Raw genomic sequence first — 14475 nt, 5'->3', positions numbered from 1 at the left:
ACATGGTTGAACTGGAGATTTGTCAGTGTTTGTCTGACTACTCATGTTATTTACCCAGCTTGACTCCAGTGCAGTGCTGTTGCCATGTCCCCAGATCTCAGCAATTAGGTTAGTAATTAAAAATGTTTTCCAGTCGCAATTTCATGCCTGATTCACCACTTTGGCACATAGGCACACGGCCTGTTTTACATTCAGTATATAGCTCCATGTGCTGTTTGGCTTCTAAACCGCAATTTCCCTCAGTAATGTTTCTATAGCTGTTGACGCACTTTATGGCTGCATAATATCAATGAGTAATGATACCGTTTTTTGCATTTTGGAGGCACTTTGCTGTGCGTGTGAAAAAAAAGAAAGCTTTCACAGTTTATATTCCAACAATTATGTGGGAAATAAAAGTGTCTGCAAACAAAGTATTAACAGACAATGAAAAAAGCAGAATCTAACTAAACCACGGAGTGGGTGTAAGAAGAAAAGGGATTAAATAAGCACCAAGTGCTGCCTACTGTACGTCCTCCCTCTGCGGTGTAACACAATAATGCAATCTGCATATAAGACTATTTGTCTTCATTAATGATAGGGGAAGGAGAGCAGACTAATGCTCCCGGCTACAGCCCTTTTTCCTCAGCTGTCCCTATCACTGCCTGCATGCTTGCCTCTTTACAACACTTGGTCTGGTGTTATTATTCACTGTTGGGCTATCTCCTGACAGGTATGCAATGGAATGTAAATTCCCTGCCTTGTTAGGGTGCTGGGAGGCTGTGTACTTGCGGTTTGGTTAATCACTCATCCCCCCCCAATACCCACCCACCTCCCTCTTCTGGAACAAACACACACACACTTGTTACAGCCTCTTTCCTGTCTCCCTCCTGGCTGCTGAGTAGGTGATGGATGAGCCTGAAGGTGAAGAGTGAAGAAGACACATTAGGATTTGACCACATGAAGAAGCCTGCCTGTGAGGGCAGGAGAAAGTGTGCTCGCATGTCCGTCACTTTAAGCCCCGCGTGCTTTGGTTTTGCATGTGGCTCGCTCACTCACACACACTCAGACGCGGACACGCCACCCTCAGAAATCTGAACCCCGTCACAGCAGGGATGGGATCGAGAGCCATTGTTACTTAATCTCTTTGCCCTCTGTTACCTGCTACTAACTCCTTTCACTTGGCTTCTAGCCAGCAGGGTACCATGCATTTAAAACGGCAGATAAGAGGAGGTGCCGTCGCTTACTCCCTCAGGTCTTGGGGAGCTTTATGGTTTTTTAATGAATCTTCATGGGCTTAACGACCCAGAAATCTGAGGCTCGTGTCTAATGTCCCAAAATAAATAATTGATTCAGTTACAGTCCTGCATGGGTTATTTGCACCAAAGTTAAAGCCAGCTGTTTTGTTGGTGCTGTGGTTCTGTCTGTCTCTGCTCGGATGATCCCGGTTCCTCCCACCGTTGTCTGTCACTCTGCAGCTCTGTCTCATCCTCCTGGCAACACCCCGCTGATAACCTTCCTGACAGCCCTCTTTCATGAGCCTCAAAATGTGTCCTGCCATCTTTCTCTTGGCGCTGCCACGGGTGTTATCTTCACTCGCACACATTGGTCACACACAACAGCGCTGTAAACCTCCCTCACAGAGTATTGAGGCAGCACATGGCCAGCAGGGCCCCCTGGAACCTCCTGCTGGCCGGCCGTCGCTCACCACATCTCCCTTCTCTCTCTTTATAAAAGAGAAAGGAAAAAGCTTAGCTGTCATTTCATCTCTATCACCTTTTTTTTGTGCCACTTGCATTTTTTTTTTTAACACAAACGCACGGTCTTTCAAAGGAGATTTGTGCTTTGAAAGAGAGCCGGGCCGTATAATGCGACGGATACAGTATGCAGAGAGTTATGAGGTGGCATTTCACTTCCCCCTGAGCATTACACAGTTGTTATCTGTAATGATTCGGGTGCCGATGGAACAAACACGTCTTCAGAGGACGCAGGTTTTGTGTTGCAAGCTCTTCTGCTCATAATGTGCAGCATAAACATCACAATCTTCCAGCTTGTTTTGAATATGCATGCAATTAGCCAACCAAATTAAGCAGAACTAAATTAAATGGCGTTGGTGGAAACAAGCATAGCTGGTGATTTATGGTGCTGCACTGTTTACAGTGATGAAGTGCCATGGGCTAATGAAAAGCCCGGGTAAACAAATACCTGGCTTTAAAAATAGACCGGCTCCTGGAGGAACAAAGGGAAGGTAAACTCTGATAAAGAAAGGGGGGACCGTCGCCCATCGCTGAAGTATTCTCCGTTTCTTTTGATGAGCTAAACTGTCAACATAGCTGTGAAGCAAATAATAAATCAGCTCTAGCGTTGACAACACTCCTTATTGAATGCTGGTACTCAAACTGGTACTGTAAAGCCACATGAAGCTTGTCTTGGATTTTCTTAACCAAAGTCCTGACATGTCCATGTTTGTGTGGTCAACATGAGTGACAGACACTTTGTTGATTTTGAATTCTTAATAGCCTCTATTCCTATGTCAACAGGAGGTGGTGTGTACTAACATGGAGTGAGGGATTATGCAGATGAGTTACTGCATATTGATCCAAATGCGGTCAGATCAGATGACAAAGATGTAGTGATCTGTGGATGTATTTACTTGTTCCATATGCTCTACGAGATGTTTCACTTGCCAGAAAGTAAAAGAGAAAATGTACCTCTTCTGTTAATTACACCGACTGAATCAGAACCCCCATATTGTAGAGCATGATCACAGCTTTCTGTCGCTCCTCTCAAAATTGCAAATGTTCTACCTGATATTCACCTCCAGTCTCTAAAGCACTCAACGTGTGGTTCACGCAAACTACAATGTGCCACCCACAGGGCTGATAATCAGTCAAAATCTGCATTAGCCAGCAGAGCTATTTATCAGTGTTTTTATTTATCAGTGTTTGTAAATGGCAGGGGAGGAGGGCAGTGTAGTGGGGGTGGATATATGAAAATGTATGTGGCAGTGTGTTGAGCCTTCAGGGTCTGTGTGTAAATCAGATCTCTTCTGTGTAGGTGACTGTTGTCACCTCGGCCCTAAATTTGAATTTGTCACCGAGTTTGTCTTTGAAGAAGACCCCAAGGTATGAAGATGCACTCACCCATTACGCACCATGGCAGCTACAGACCCAATGATTATTCAGGGCGGCCTTGGGACTGGCAGGATTTTTGAATACGTTTTATAAAGTGTGGCGGATTCCAGTCACTCACAGTTTTGCAAAAACAAAACACCTGGCCATTCAATCAGTTTACCTCAATTTTCACAGTGCTAAATGCTGTTATTCAGCGGAGCAACCAAGCGAATCTGAGCCACACTCCCCCACGTCGCCTCCTCATCCTCACTGTGAGGCTGCAGAGTGCAGGCAGCCTGCTGCTCCCCAAACAATTACACGCTAATCTGCAATGTGAAATGAGTATTAGGCTTTTAATCTCATAGGAAGAGAGTCCCCTACTTCACCCCAAAGTAGAGGAAGTTATATTATCTTCCACAGTTTCTGACCTTCTGCCATCATTCCCCATGCTGCATCCTGACCGCTCCACCACCCCCATCAGTACAGACGGCAAGCAGCTCCTCCTTCCAGCCACCGTTCTCCAGATTAGCCCCCCGACACTGTTAGGCCCGGCTATTTAATTGCTTGTCGGGCCGAATATTCTCCAGTTTCCCCCTTCATCTAGCTTGCAGATATTGCCTCTCATTAGCATGTCCTGTACTACCACCATGCTGCAATCCCTCGCAGGCAGGAAGACAGACAAGTCCATAAAATTATGTTCATCCTCCCCCTGAAAAGCGGCCTGCATACCAGTGACACACTAATGGTTATGAATACAGCTGTATTCTTTTCATCTGAGGCAGCTGAAGTAGCACCTAATCAACTCTCTTCAGATGAGGGGGTGTTACTCTGAATCACAAATGTGACTCTGGCAACATAATTGCTGCCATTCATTTTTTTAATCTAAATGTTAGAAACTGACATATTAATCTTAAGCCCTTAACTCAGATGTACTGTATCATTTAAAGGATATCTCTGACAATCTATTCATATGTCCCAAAGTGGCTGTGGATATCTACTACTGTACATGCTAGCTGATATACATCTGCCAATCTGCTGCTGCTGTTCTTCTTTTCGTCGCCGTCCTCTTGAGTCAAATAAGGCCGTCACTGTCCTGACATGACATGGCTGATTTAGCTGTATAGTTGTCAGACTGATGATTTCAGGCTACCGCTGAAGGGTTTTCTTGGAAATGATAACCCTGTTTGAATTTCAGTCTGATTTGATTTAATTTAGTGGCGTCTAGTTTAATGGAACAAGTCGGGTTCCTGAAGTGAAATCAGGTTATCCACATTTCTTTTATGGTAAGTTTTAGTGCTTTTCCCATTTTTGGATCTTAACAATTTCTGGGATTTTTGGGGCGAATTAGAGGAGCAACACTTGTATTATTAGTTCTTCCCACTTTAGTATTATTAGTTCTTCCCACTTTATCTCATACAGAAAGAACTGCCACTGTGTTTGAGGAATCTCAACTGGAGAGTTAGTACACTGTTGTTTTCCAAAACTGATCACATCGAATTTATTTAGTTTCTTTTCCTCATATCTTTGCCTACAATGGTAAGACCTCCAGCACCATGGACAGAGACATTAAATTGTCCTTAATAACCTTGTGAGTGTTGCCTCACTGGAGGGTCTGTATTTAGAAACGATGTAAACACACACACACACACACTCCAAAGTGTGTCTTAACCTCCAGAGGATCATACAGTAGCCCTCTAAAGCTGCTCCTGCTGGACTGCGTACGTTTATTAGCCTTGGCTTTTAACACCAGCTTCTGCTCGGATGATGAAAAAACATTCCCCTGTCCACCCCATTTATTAAGTATCCCTAGCTATTTAACAAATGGCCCCTCTTCAGTGACATATATGTTTTTGCAAGAGAACTCAATTTACCCTGGAATACCCTGCCTGGACATTATTTAAGGGCCAAAGCCTGGGGGAGTGTCCACTGCCAGGATGGATCGCTCTGAGGTTTGTTCCAGTGAAGGATATTGTCTACATGATTGTGTATCTTAATAGAGGCCTAAGGTCTTTTTTTCCCCAAACTGAGCACGAAGGATAACAACAGAGTGTACGCTGATGTTCTGTGTCTGTGACTTTCTGTAGCTGAGCTCGAGGCAGCTTTATATTTTATGGTCCAACCCTTTAAGGCACAGCATTATATCATTTTCTATAGTAAAGTCTGTCACACAGTCAATGATGCATTACTTAGAAGTAAAAAGGAGGGATTCAGAACTTTGCATTGCATGTTTTTGTGCATCTCTGTGTCCCTTCTCAGGTTTTGTTTCCTTCCTCCTCCTGGGATTTTACTGAATTTTCCAGCACAAAATCTGGATATCTATGATAAAACCTTAATCAACTAGGAAATGTGGGATCACCAGCTATCAAACCCCACCCAACTTTTATAACTAACTTATCTTCCTTTTTCAGTCCTGTTGTATCCCTTCTTTTTCTCATCTGCAGCTGCTGCTGATTCTTGGATCCCAATATAAACCAAGTCTCTACCACAACGCTGGCATCTTATTATCTGTTCTTCACTTACCCCTCTTTTCTTTTCTCCTTTTCCCTCCCACTGTTCTCTGTCATTGCTCCCTTCTCCTCACTCCCTCTGTTGTTGTCCATTTATACCTCTTGTGACTGTCCTCTCCTCCGCTCCACCTCTCCTGTGGTGACTTGGGCGACACTTGCAGTAGAGATTAAAGTGATCAAGGACCTACCATGGCCCCCTCCTGTTGGGCAACTCAACACCAGCCCTCCCCTGGTGGAGGAGCAGGATTCTCCCTCTCAGACAGCTCAGCCCTCGCCAGGACAGACGAGCTGTGACCAGCACCACCATGGTGGGTGTTGGTGTTCACATTGTCCATCAGTTACCCCCACCCAACCCCCCCTCCATCCTGTTGGTCTGTCTGTCTGCCCGTCCATCCATACAACAACCCATTTGTCCGTACATCCTCCCATCCATCCATCCATCCATCCATCCATCCATCCATCCATCCATCCCTTTATCTAACAATGTCCTTCAGTGTGACTAGCTGTCTGTCTCTCTGATTGAATTCATGAAGACTTTGAACAGTTGAGAGTGTATGTGCTCACGAAGTCAGTGGCATTTAAACATGATAGATTGCATTATGTATTTTGTGAATGGATTTCTTCTAATCTGTTGGTCAGTGACAACTCACTTCAAGAGTTCACATCTTTTAGAGGCAATATGACTTTAGGTATTAGCTCAGTAATGGCCGCACTTTTCCATCTGGATTACATGTGGCAGAAAATCACTAACTCTTGTGCAGGTTTTAGGGCTGAAGCCTCATTAGTTTTAATTGTGCTGAACTCCCTTCTGCATGCGTAATTGCCATTCGCTGTGACCCCCATTTCCTCTTGTCAACATACTCATACCCGTCCCAGATGTCCCTCTGGCCTGCTGTTCCCTACAAGTGGCTAACATGAATTGAAAAACCAAACTCATTTAAAGCAATTTCAGTTCATGACTTGAGTCTCTTCACCTCAGGTTTAACCATATTTACCATTTTATCAAACACGATTGACAAGTTATTCATCTATTTTAAACTCATAGAGCCTTTAGTTGATTTCTGAAGCCGCTCAACAGACTAACACTGTGACTGCTGTAATTACCCAGGGAAAAGAAGGACGTGTAGCAGAACTAATGCCAGGAATGGGATTTCCCCTGGCAGAGTGGGAAGACTTAGAGTGAGGACGTGTAAGAGGACACCGCTGTGTGCTGTAGGCGAGGACAGGGCAAGGAGTTGATTTATGTCCATAAATCCATGGGAAAGGTTCTGGTTCCCTCTGTGATGTGAGTGGGTTTAAGATTGGCGTCCAGCTGTAAAGTGATCCTCACTCCGTCTGAGCCAGTATGGCCCCACTCTACATCTTTGGGGTCAAAGGTCACTTTGGCAGACACAGAGGGGGCCTGATGACCTCCCCGACCCCGGTGAATACAGTTACAATGTACTCTCTTGACCCCAGCGTACAGACAGACCCCGCGTCACACACCAGGACATTACTCATCCATTATCCACGGGACTGTTTACACACTCGACTCTGGCTCAGGCGGAGTAAAGAGCTGAGGGTTTGCTGATTTGTTGATAAAGGCTGTTGTGGTTTGCTCTAATAAAGTCCAGGAAAAAACAAAATCCTTTACAGTTCAAAGAAATCGGTCTTATCTCCTCCACCTCATTACCAAAATTTAAATGAGGCTTGACAGGGCAAATATTACATCTACATATAAATGGAGTTCTTTTTTTTCTTGGTATAATAGAAAGCTTTTTGCCTTTGTTTTTTGACATGAATTAATTATCCACACTTTCTCTCACCTTCTCCCTTGCTCGTACGAAAGAAGACTTCAAGAAAATGAAGAAATTAAAAAATATCCAGATTTAAATTTGAATTCAACCCCTAGATGACACTTTGGGGGGTCATCCTTTTGTCTTGGAAAAACTAATTAGAATAACATTTTGGTATATAAAAGAACTTGTATCCCCAGTTGGCAGAATCATTGGAGATTATGATTCTGTGCACATTCTGTGTGTTCTAAAAAAAGATCATTAAAAGCCATCCAGCAAATCATTATTCGACTTCACAATGCACATAATTAATATCAATAAAAGAGTGAGTGATTTATTTTAAAGGTACCTGGTCCTGGGGTATCATAGCACTATTTTCAGTGTGTAGTTGCTTTCTAATGAGATGCAGACCTGTTAATCATTTCACACGTTCTAGCTGGAAAACTCAATTTTCACTTCACAATATAGCGGTCGATGGCTCGCTTCGCCCCTCAGACTAGTCATCCTTTTTGATAAGAGCACCATTGGTAAATGAGAATTAATTAGCCCTTTTAATTTGAGGCATTTGTGCAGGAGAGTGTGTGTGTAGAGGGGAAGAGTAGTCAGGTAGTTCAGTTCAGCCTTGGTGATGAATGTAACTACTGCTTTGGTGCTGTGGCTCTGTTGTGGCTCTGCAGTGTTGTTTGCTCGACGGTGAAAACAAGCCTTTTGAGAGTGAGGACTGTGACACCCTTGAAAAGTTAACTAATCCATTTTATAGTGTTTTCTTACTTGAGGCATTAATTTTGATTCGTGTTGGGCTGTGCTCTGCTGAGCTTCATGTTGTTTTGGTTGCAGTGTAATCATGGAAATGCCATTTTGACCTCTGTGTTTATCTGTGTCGTAGCCAATCAGCTGCCTCTCACCCACTCACCCTCATTGCCTCCCTCCCTCCCTCCTTCACCTCCTCTATTTTTTTTCTCTGTAGTGCTCTTTAAAAGGAAGCTACATGTCTAAAAGGGGGCAGGTCTTTTAGCAGTCAGTCACCATCTGACTGACACTTCAATCTGATACACAGATTCCATTTGCTGCACTTTACAAGCAACAATACTGATAACACACGCGCACATGCCCCTGCACATTTACGCATGTGTTTTTGTGCGTGAATGTGTGAAGGTGTGTGTGTGTGTGTGTGTGTGTGTGTGTGTGTTTGTGTGTATGTTCACTTTGTATGTATGTGCACACTCCTGTCTTCTTAAGCCGCCTCTCCGGGCTTTTGTTCTCCTGTGGCCCAATCCTCTCGTCAATCTCCTGTCGGCCATGTCCCCAATTGTGTGCTCCAGAGAATGAAAGGGGAATGAGTTTGGTTCACTCCCATTGATATTCAGCCTTAAAGCATAATTCTACAACAGTTTGAAGCCAATGCCGCTAAGATGGCTGGCAATCAAAACTGACACACTTGAGCAAATAAAGTGATAGCTTTTGTTTAGTGTGGAGGCTCTCTCGTCAGGGTAATACTCTTGTTGGAGAACTATGCACTCTGCCTTTGGGAAAGTCTCGGCTCTGACAGGAAAGGTTGACAGGATGGCTCCACTGAGAATAGCAAGTCAACTCTTTCTAGGTGGAGGAGGAAAGAGGGCATTAATCAAGGTCAAATAAAGCACTGATTGTGTTGAATTCAGGGAGAAGTAGGAATCGGTGTGGGCACTAAGAGAATGGAAGAAATTTGAAAGAGCTGAGGTCAGGCAGATACATGAGTGGGCTTTAGATACATTGAGAGACGGACTGTGTGGGGAAACCAAGATAGCAACCTTCATCCTTATCCCACAACAGCAGATACCGTTTCCAGCCTCATGTGTTTACAGTACATCACTAGTGGACCGAAAAAGAAAAGAAAAACGTTTAATTCATTTTATGGACAGAAGCATCAAGGATAACAGATCAAAGCTGTTATTTCTGTCTCTCCTTTCTTTTGTGGAAACATTCCTCCACAGTCCATTTGCCACTATCTTTTTCTGTCCTTGATGCGTTCAAAAAAAAAAGAGAGAAAGGCAGACCGAGTGTGTTAGAGAAATTAGGCCAGAGAGTGTGAGATGGAAGGATCAAAAGAGAAGGTGCGGAGGAGAAGAAGAGGAAGGGCCAGACATATGCAAACAGGAAGAGAAATTAAAAGTGAAGGAGAGAGAGAGAGAGGGCAATTGGCTGTGTCCTCATGTTGTGATCTGTCAGCGTTGACGGGGATGAGCAGAGCAAACATGCATCTCCCTTGTCCCCTTGGTCAGTTTCCATGGAAACACTATTTCTCACCCTTACACATACTGTATGTTCATCCTACTTGCACTGTATTCCCAGCAGTCAGCATGTAGTTCAAATGGACTGCAGGAAGAAAAAAAAAAAAAAGTCGGACTAATGACATCTTTCATGTAGACTACACAGGAGCATCATTTGACTGCCTAAAGACCAAACATCAGACCCTGAGGAAGCAAAGCTTAAGATCGAGTCTTGAGGTTAGAGCCACAATTTACCCAGCTGTCATGCAGCAGTACAATTTGGCTGTCATTTTAAGACTCAGCTATAGCCTTATAACGAACAGAAGTGCAGAGGCCAAGATAACAACGGTAGTTGGAGTCATTTGGAATAATCATTTCCATGAGTTTATGTTTAGGGAAACGCATCAGTGAGCTCAAGGCCAGTGAGTTCAAACTTGGATTTAAGTGCGGAGGGGAAGGGGAGCCCCTGGTGGATGGAGCCGGAACAGCAGCTTTGTGTCTCAGCATCTTTATCTGCAGTTGGGCCATGGTCTCTCACAGGTACATGATGTGTTGGAAGAAGCATTATAACCCTTTTCTCAAGTACAAGTCTTAGTACAACAGTTTAAAGACACTTATTAACAAGTAAAAGGGTTCATCTCTGATACCAAGATCTCAGGGTTCACCACCGCTACATGTTAACAGTCTCACAGTTACAGTTACAGTTTCTACTGAAGATCAGGTGTTCTTCCATTTAGCCTCACAAGCTCAATGAAATTTGTTGACTCGCTGTTGTCTCTTGTAGCCTTAATTGATGGATTGATGCTGTCAGCCCCTCCACTCAGAGTGAACACTTGGCAAGCTCACAAAATGTAATGCAATCCTCTGACTGAAATGCAGAGTCTAGACAATTGTAGGACCCATCTACAGTACATCAACATGTTGTGAAGATCACAGTGCCTGTCTGTCTGAACAGAAGCTGCCATGTTCAGGCAGGGTAATTAAACGCTAGACGCAAGAGTGGCCATTAGTGACAGAGAGCTGCAAAGGAAGAGCCTCATACTACACTAACTACTACACTAGTAGTAGTAGTACAATCAAAGGCCCAGCTTTGATATGTTGATCTTAAGCCATAAAGCGCCAAACAATCTCCAGCTAAAGCTCGTCGTGCTGCCGATATAAGAACCCAGGACTCCATTATTGCTTTAGAAGCATGTCAGCAGGTCTTTCCAACACCAGAGGTGCTCTGACATCAATTACAGCGATGGATATTTGAGGGAAAAAAATGGTTAAAACACACATGTACACACACACACACAGAGACGACCATAACCTCCAGTGTTGAGATTCTCATTCTCTGGGCCTTCAACACCCCCCCTGCTAGACGTGCAAATACACTTTCACTTGTCCTCATAAATACTATCTTCTCTTTTGTTCTCATGTTAGCTTTTGCAAATAAACGTAAAGGGACCTCCCCAACCCCATGTCTGCTGATTGGCTGTGAATTTGCCCAGTGACCTTCGCCAGTCATGTCATGAGCACAGGTCACCTCCAGCCCCCACATGCCTTCCAACACTTCCCTGTGAAGCTGCCAAGAGAGCTGTTCATGTCCACAGTTAACCGTGAGAATTTTTGAAAAGCCAGTTTAATGTTTAACTTGCAGCGTTTCATGTGTGGGATTTCTGTGTGCGTGTGACTCTCTGTGTTTGTACATACAACATTTTCAGGTGCTGTTCGCTTGTATGATTATGTATATCTGTGTTCTTAAAGAGTGAAATACACTGTAGTAGTAGTATATGGCTGTATTTACAGACAGGTTATTGTTTGAATGGTTTGGAGGAAGTTTGCATCTGTGTGTATTTTCTCTCACTGGAATGTGTACACAGTTGGGGGGTGCGGTGTTTGATTTATGCCTCCTCCATTGTGTGAACATGTCCATCAGTTGGATGAGTTACACAAAGTGACTGTGTGTGTGTGTGTGTGGGGGGGGGGGGGGGGGGGGGGGGGGGGGGTGTGTGAAAACAACCCCTGGAATTTCAGTTCATACACACTGCACTGATATACATAGTTCAGTAGTAGTAACATTTACCAGATGGTTACGTCTTAACTTTTTACAAACGTCCACTTCCTGTTAAAGCACACAAGCATTTTCAAGTGACCTTAACCTGAATGTTATTATTCATGTTGTAGTTTTATTATCATACATATCCTTTCAGAATAAAGTCTTTCAATGGTTGTATTTTCCTTTTTTATTACAGTTCAGTTTGATGGTGTTGAGAAGTCTCGAATGTCTCCTACAAAGGACGGGAAGACTCGCCCCCTGCAGCGACACTCCAGCGGCTGTCTGGTCAACACCAAAATGACGTCACTAGACCACTGCAGCTCCTCTCTCGGGGAGCGTATTGACCCCAGCATGCCTCTGGAAAGCCAGTTGTGAGTCAGCTCTTGCTGTTGTTTTGTTATGACTGGAATGTTTTTATTAATTCAGATCCACCACTTCTGCCCTTTTGTTCATGTTTTTGTTTTGTGTTTCTTGAGCGAGGTTCAACCCTTGTTGTTTGATTTCCTGTGTTGTGTTTTCTGCTTGTTCCTACCATTCCTCTGTAACGCCGACTGTCTCCGTGTCCTGCAGCTGGTACCATGGAGCGATCAGTCGAACGGATGCAGAGTCTCTGCTCAGGCTGTGTAAGGAGGCCAGCTACCTGGTGAGAAACAGCGAGACTAGCAAGAACGACTACTCCCTCTCCCTCAAGTAAGGACGGCAACCTCATGACATATCGCGTTGTTGCGGTAGACACACACAAGCGCACATGACATCTGTGTCGGGGAGAAATCGCAGGATCTCCACACAATTTAGCCCGAGGTATCAGAGAGTTTAACAAAATGAAGAGTCTCTTTGTCCACAGAAGACAGAAAACAAGTGTCAGAGCAGCTACACATGCTTAGTGGTGGACAAATGGAAAGTCTGACTTGTAAAGGTCCTTGTATACCTGCGCCCCAACAGTGTGCTGACTCCGCCTTTTCAGTATGGTAATTAACTTCACCTCTCAGACCTCTGTCTCCCACCTACATCCCGCCTGTCCCCTTGTCCTCCACCTCCCCCTGGTAACCCCTGTGACATCGTCAGCTCCTTGATTTTCTCAACTCAGTTAATGGTGCCCTTCATCAGCCCCCCCCCCCCGATCTGTGTCACACCCTGCAGAGAGTTCAAAGGCGCCACTGTGATTGGTTTAGTCCTGTCTGACATTTGGTAGAGGTTAGTTTGGCGTGAAGGCCCACAGTGCGGTCACATCCCATTCTTTTGATAGGAGCCGTAAAGCTTTGGTTGGTTTGGTTTGATGATTTTTCACCTCTCCCAGCTGTCAGGATCAAGCGCCATGGCAACACTGTCATCCAGAAATGTGTTGCTGTCTGAAGAATTGCCACAACGGACTGTGAATCTACAGTTCTCTGTTATTATAAATTCTTAGTATCCTTGTAGACGAATGCTCTTTTCGCTTGACTTTATATTAAGTCCATTTTACATTACGAGACAGGCTCAACAATGTGACATTTAGAGAAATCTCCCCCGTTCTGTAACGACCTTCAGATGAGATTAAACTATAATATGCTGAGAGACATTGATTAGCCTTTGTTATTACAGCAGAACACATCTAGCTGAAGGCTTACATGTCTTGGCAGTGAGACAACACTTTTCATTGCTCCAATTCACTTCATGCTTGCTGACTGTCTGTCTTACTTCCCATGTGAGCAACTGATCATCTGCTTAGGCTCGTTTGACTGTTTCTTTCTCCCGTCTTACTGATCGGCTAAAAGCGTGACTTCCTAACCGCTGGTCAGTAGATCATCTACTGGCTATTACTGATACCAAACAAACAAACAAAAATCCCTAACCCTGTCTCACTAGTTGAGTACTAAATACCTCCAACACCCACATTTCACACATCACACCACACAGATACTCACAGTCCAACCATGGGTACAACATTCGCACAGTTACAGTAAGAGATAATCAATATATACTACTGTAGATCCCTATATTGAACCTAAATAATACAAGACTAAAAACAGATATGAGAGCAGTATAAATATGCAACCTTTTTATTGCATTGCATTTGACCTGAAGGCAACACAGAGGAGTTTATATTGATTGTGTATCATGAATAATACAATGAGCACACACCTATAATGATATATATTTTGAGTTAAAGAAGATGAATCAGTCCATCTATTTTGGTGAAAATAAATGTACCCGATGCTGAGTTTTTAGCTCCTCAAATGAAATTGCCGATTGTTGAATTAATTGAATACATTTGTTTCGTTGTTGTTGTTTTAAGAAAGACCAGGAGGCTTTGGAAGAGTGCTGAATATTTTATTTATATATTCTGAAATCAGCCAGGCAATATCTTCAATAAAAGTTTAATTTGATTTAGTGCGAGGAGCTTAAAAATGCTTCAGTAATAGCCACACTAACATTTTTTGTATTTACACTAAATCACATCCCACGGCTGCCCATCTGACCCTCAATAATGAGCTGCCTTACATTATCAGCTAAAAGGGGAGTGCAATAAAGTGTTTCGCTAATGGGTGATTCAGTTGGAAAGGTCAGAAAAGCTTTATCTGAGCTTTACCATCTTGTTGCCACGCCTCTCTGACCTAAAGGCAGTGATTTTGGGAGAGACTAAAAGCAAGTTGCGAGATGATTTCAGTGGCACCCGTAATGGTTGTTTGTCACACTGAGTGGTAGAAGAGTTTTAAAAAGCCATGCTGAGAACACTGTATTACTTTCGGTACAGCAGAGGTGTTTCATCTCTGTGACACAGCGGGGCCTGTAGCATAAGATGGCTTGGACTGCTAAACAGCAGAGGTACTCCAC

At 43.8% G+C, this 14475-nt stretch overlaps 1 protein-coding gene across 2 annotated transcripts in view; it reads left to right on the top strand.

The window, feature by feature from the left end:
* The window catches only part of shf (Src homology 2 domain containing F), a 94773-nt gene that overhangs the window by 71811 nt on the left and 8487 nt on the right, over positions 1-14475 (top strand). For both annotated transcript variants that reach the window (XM_083969206.1, XM_083969205.1), the window contains 2 exons: positions 11858-12032; positions 12232-12351. In XM_083969206.1, the coding sequence (XP_083825332.1) occupies positions 11858-12032; positions 12232-12351 (295 nt within the window). The remainder of the gene's footprint in view (positions 1-11857; positions 12033-12231; positions 12352-14475) is intronic.

The sequence above is a fragment of the Trachurus trachurus genome (assembly GCF_905171665.1).
Source record: "Trachurus trachurus genome assembly, chromosome: 3".
In the NCBI taxonomy this organism is placed as follows: domain Eukaryota; kingdom Metazoa; phylum Chordata; class Actinopteri; order Carangiformes; family Carangidae; genus Trachurus; species Trachurus trachurus.
Note: the sequence above shows the minus strand (reverse complement) of the source record. Positions and strands in the feature narration are given on the sequence as shown.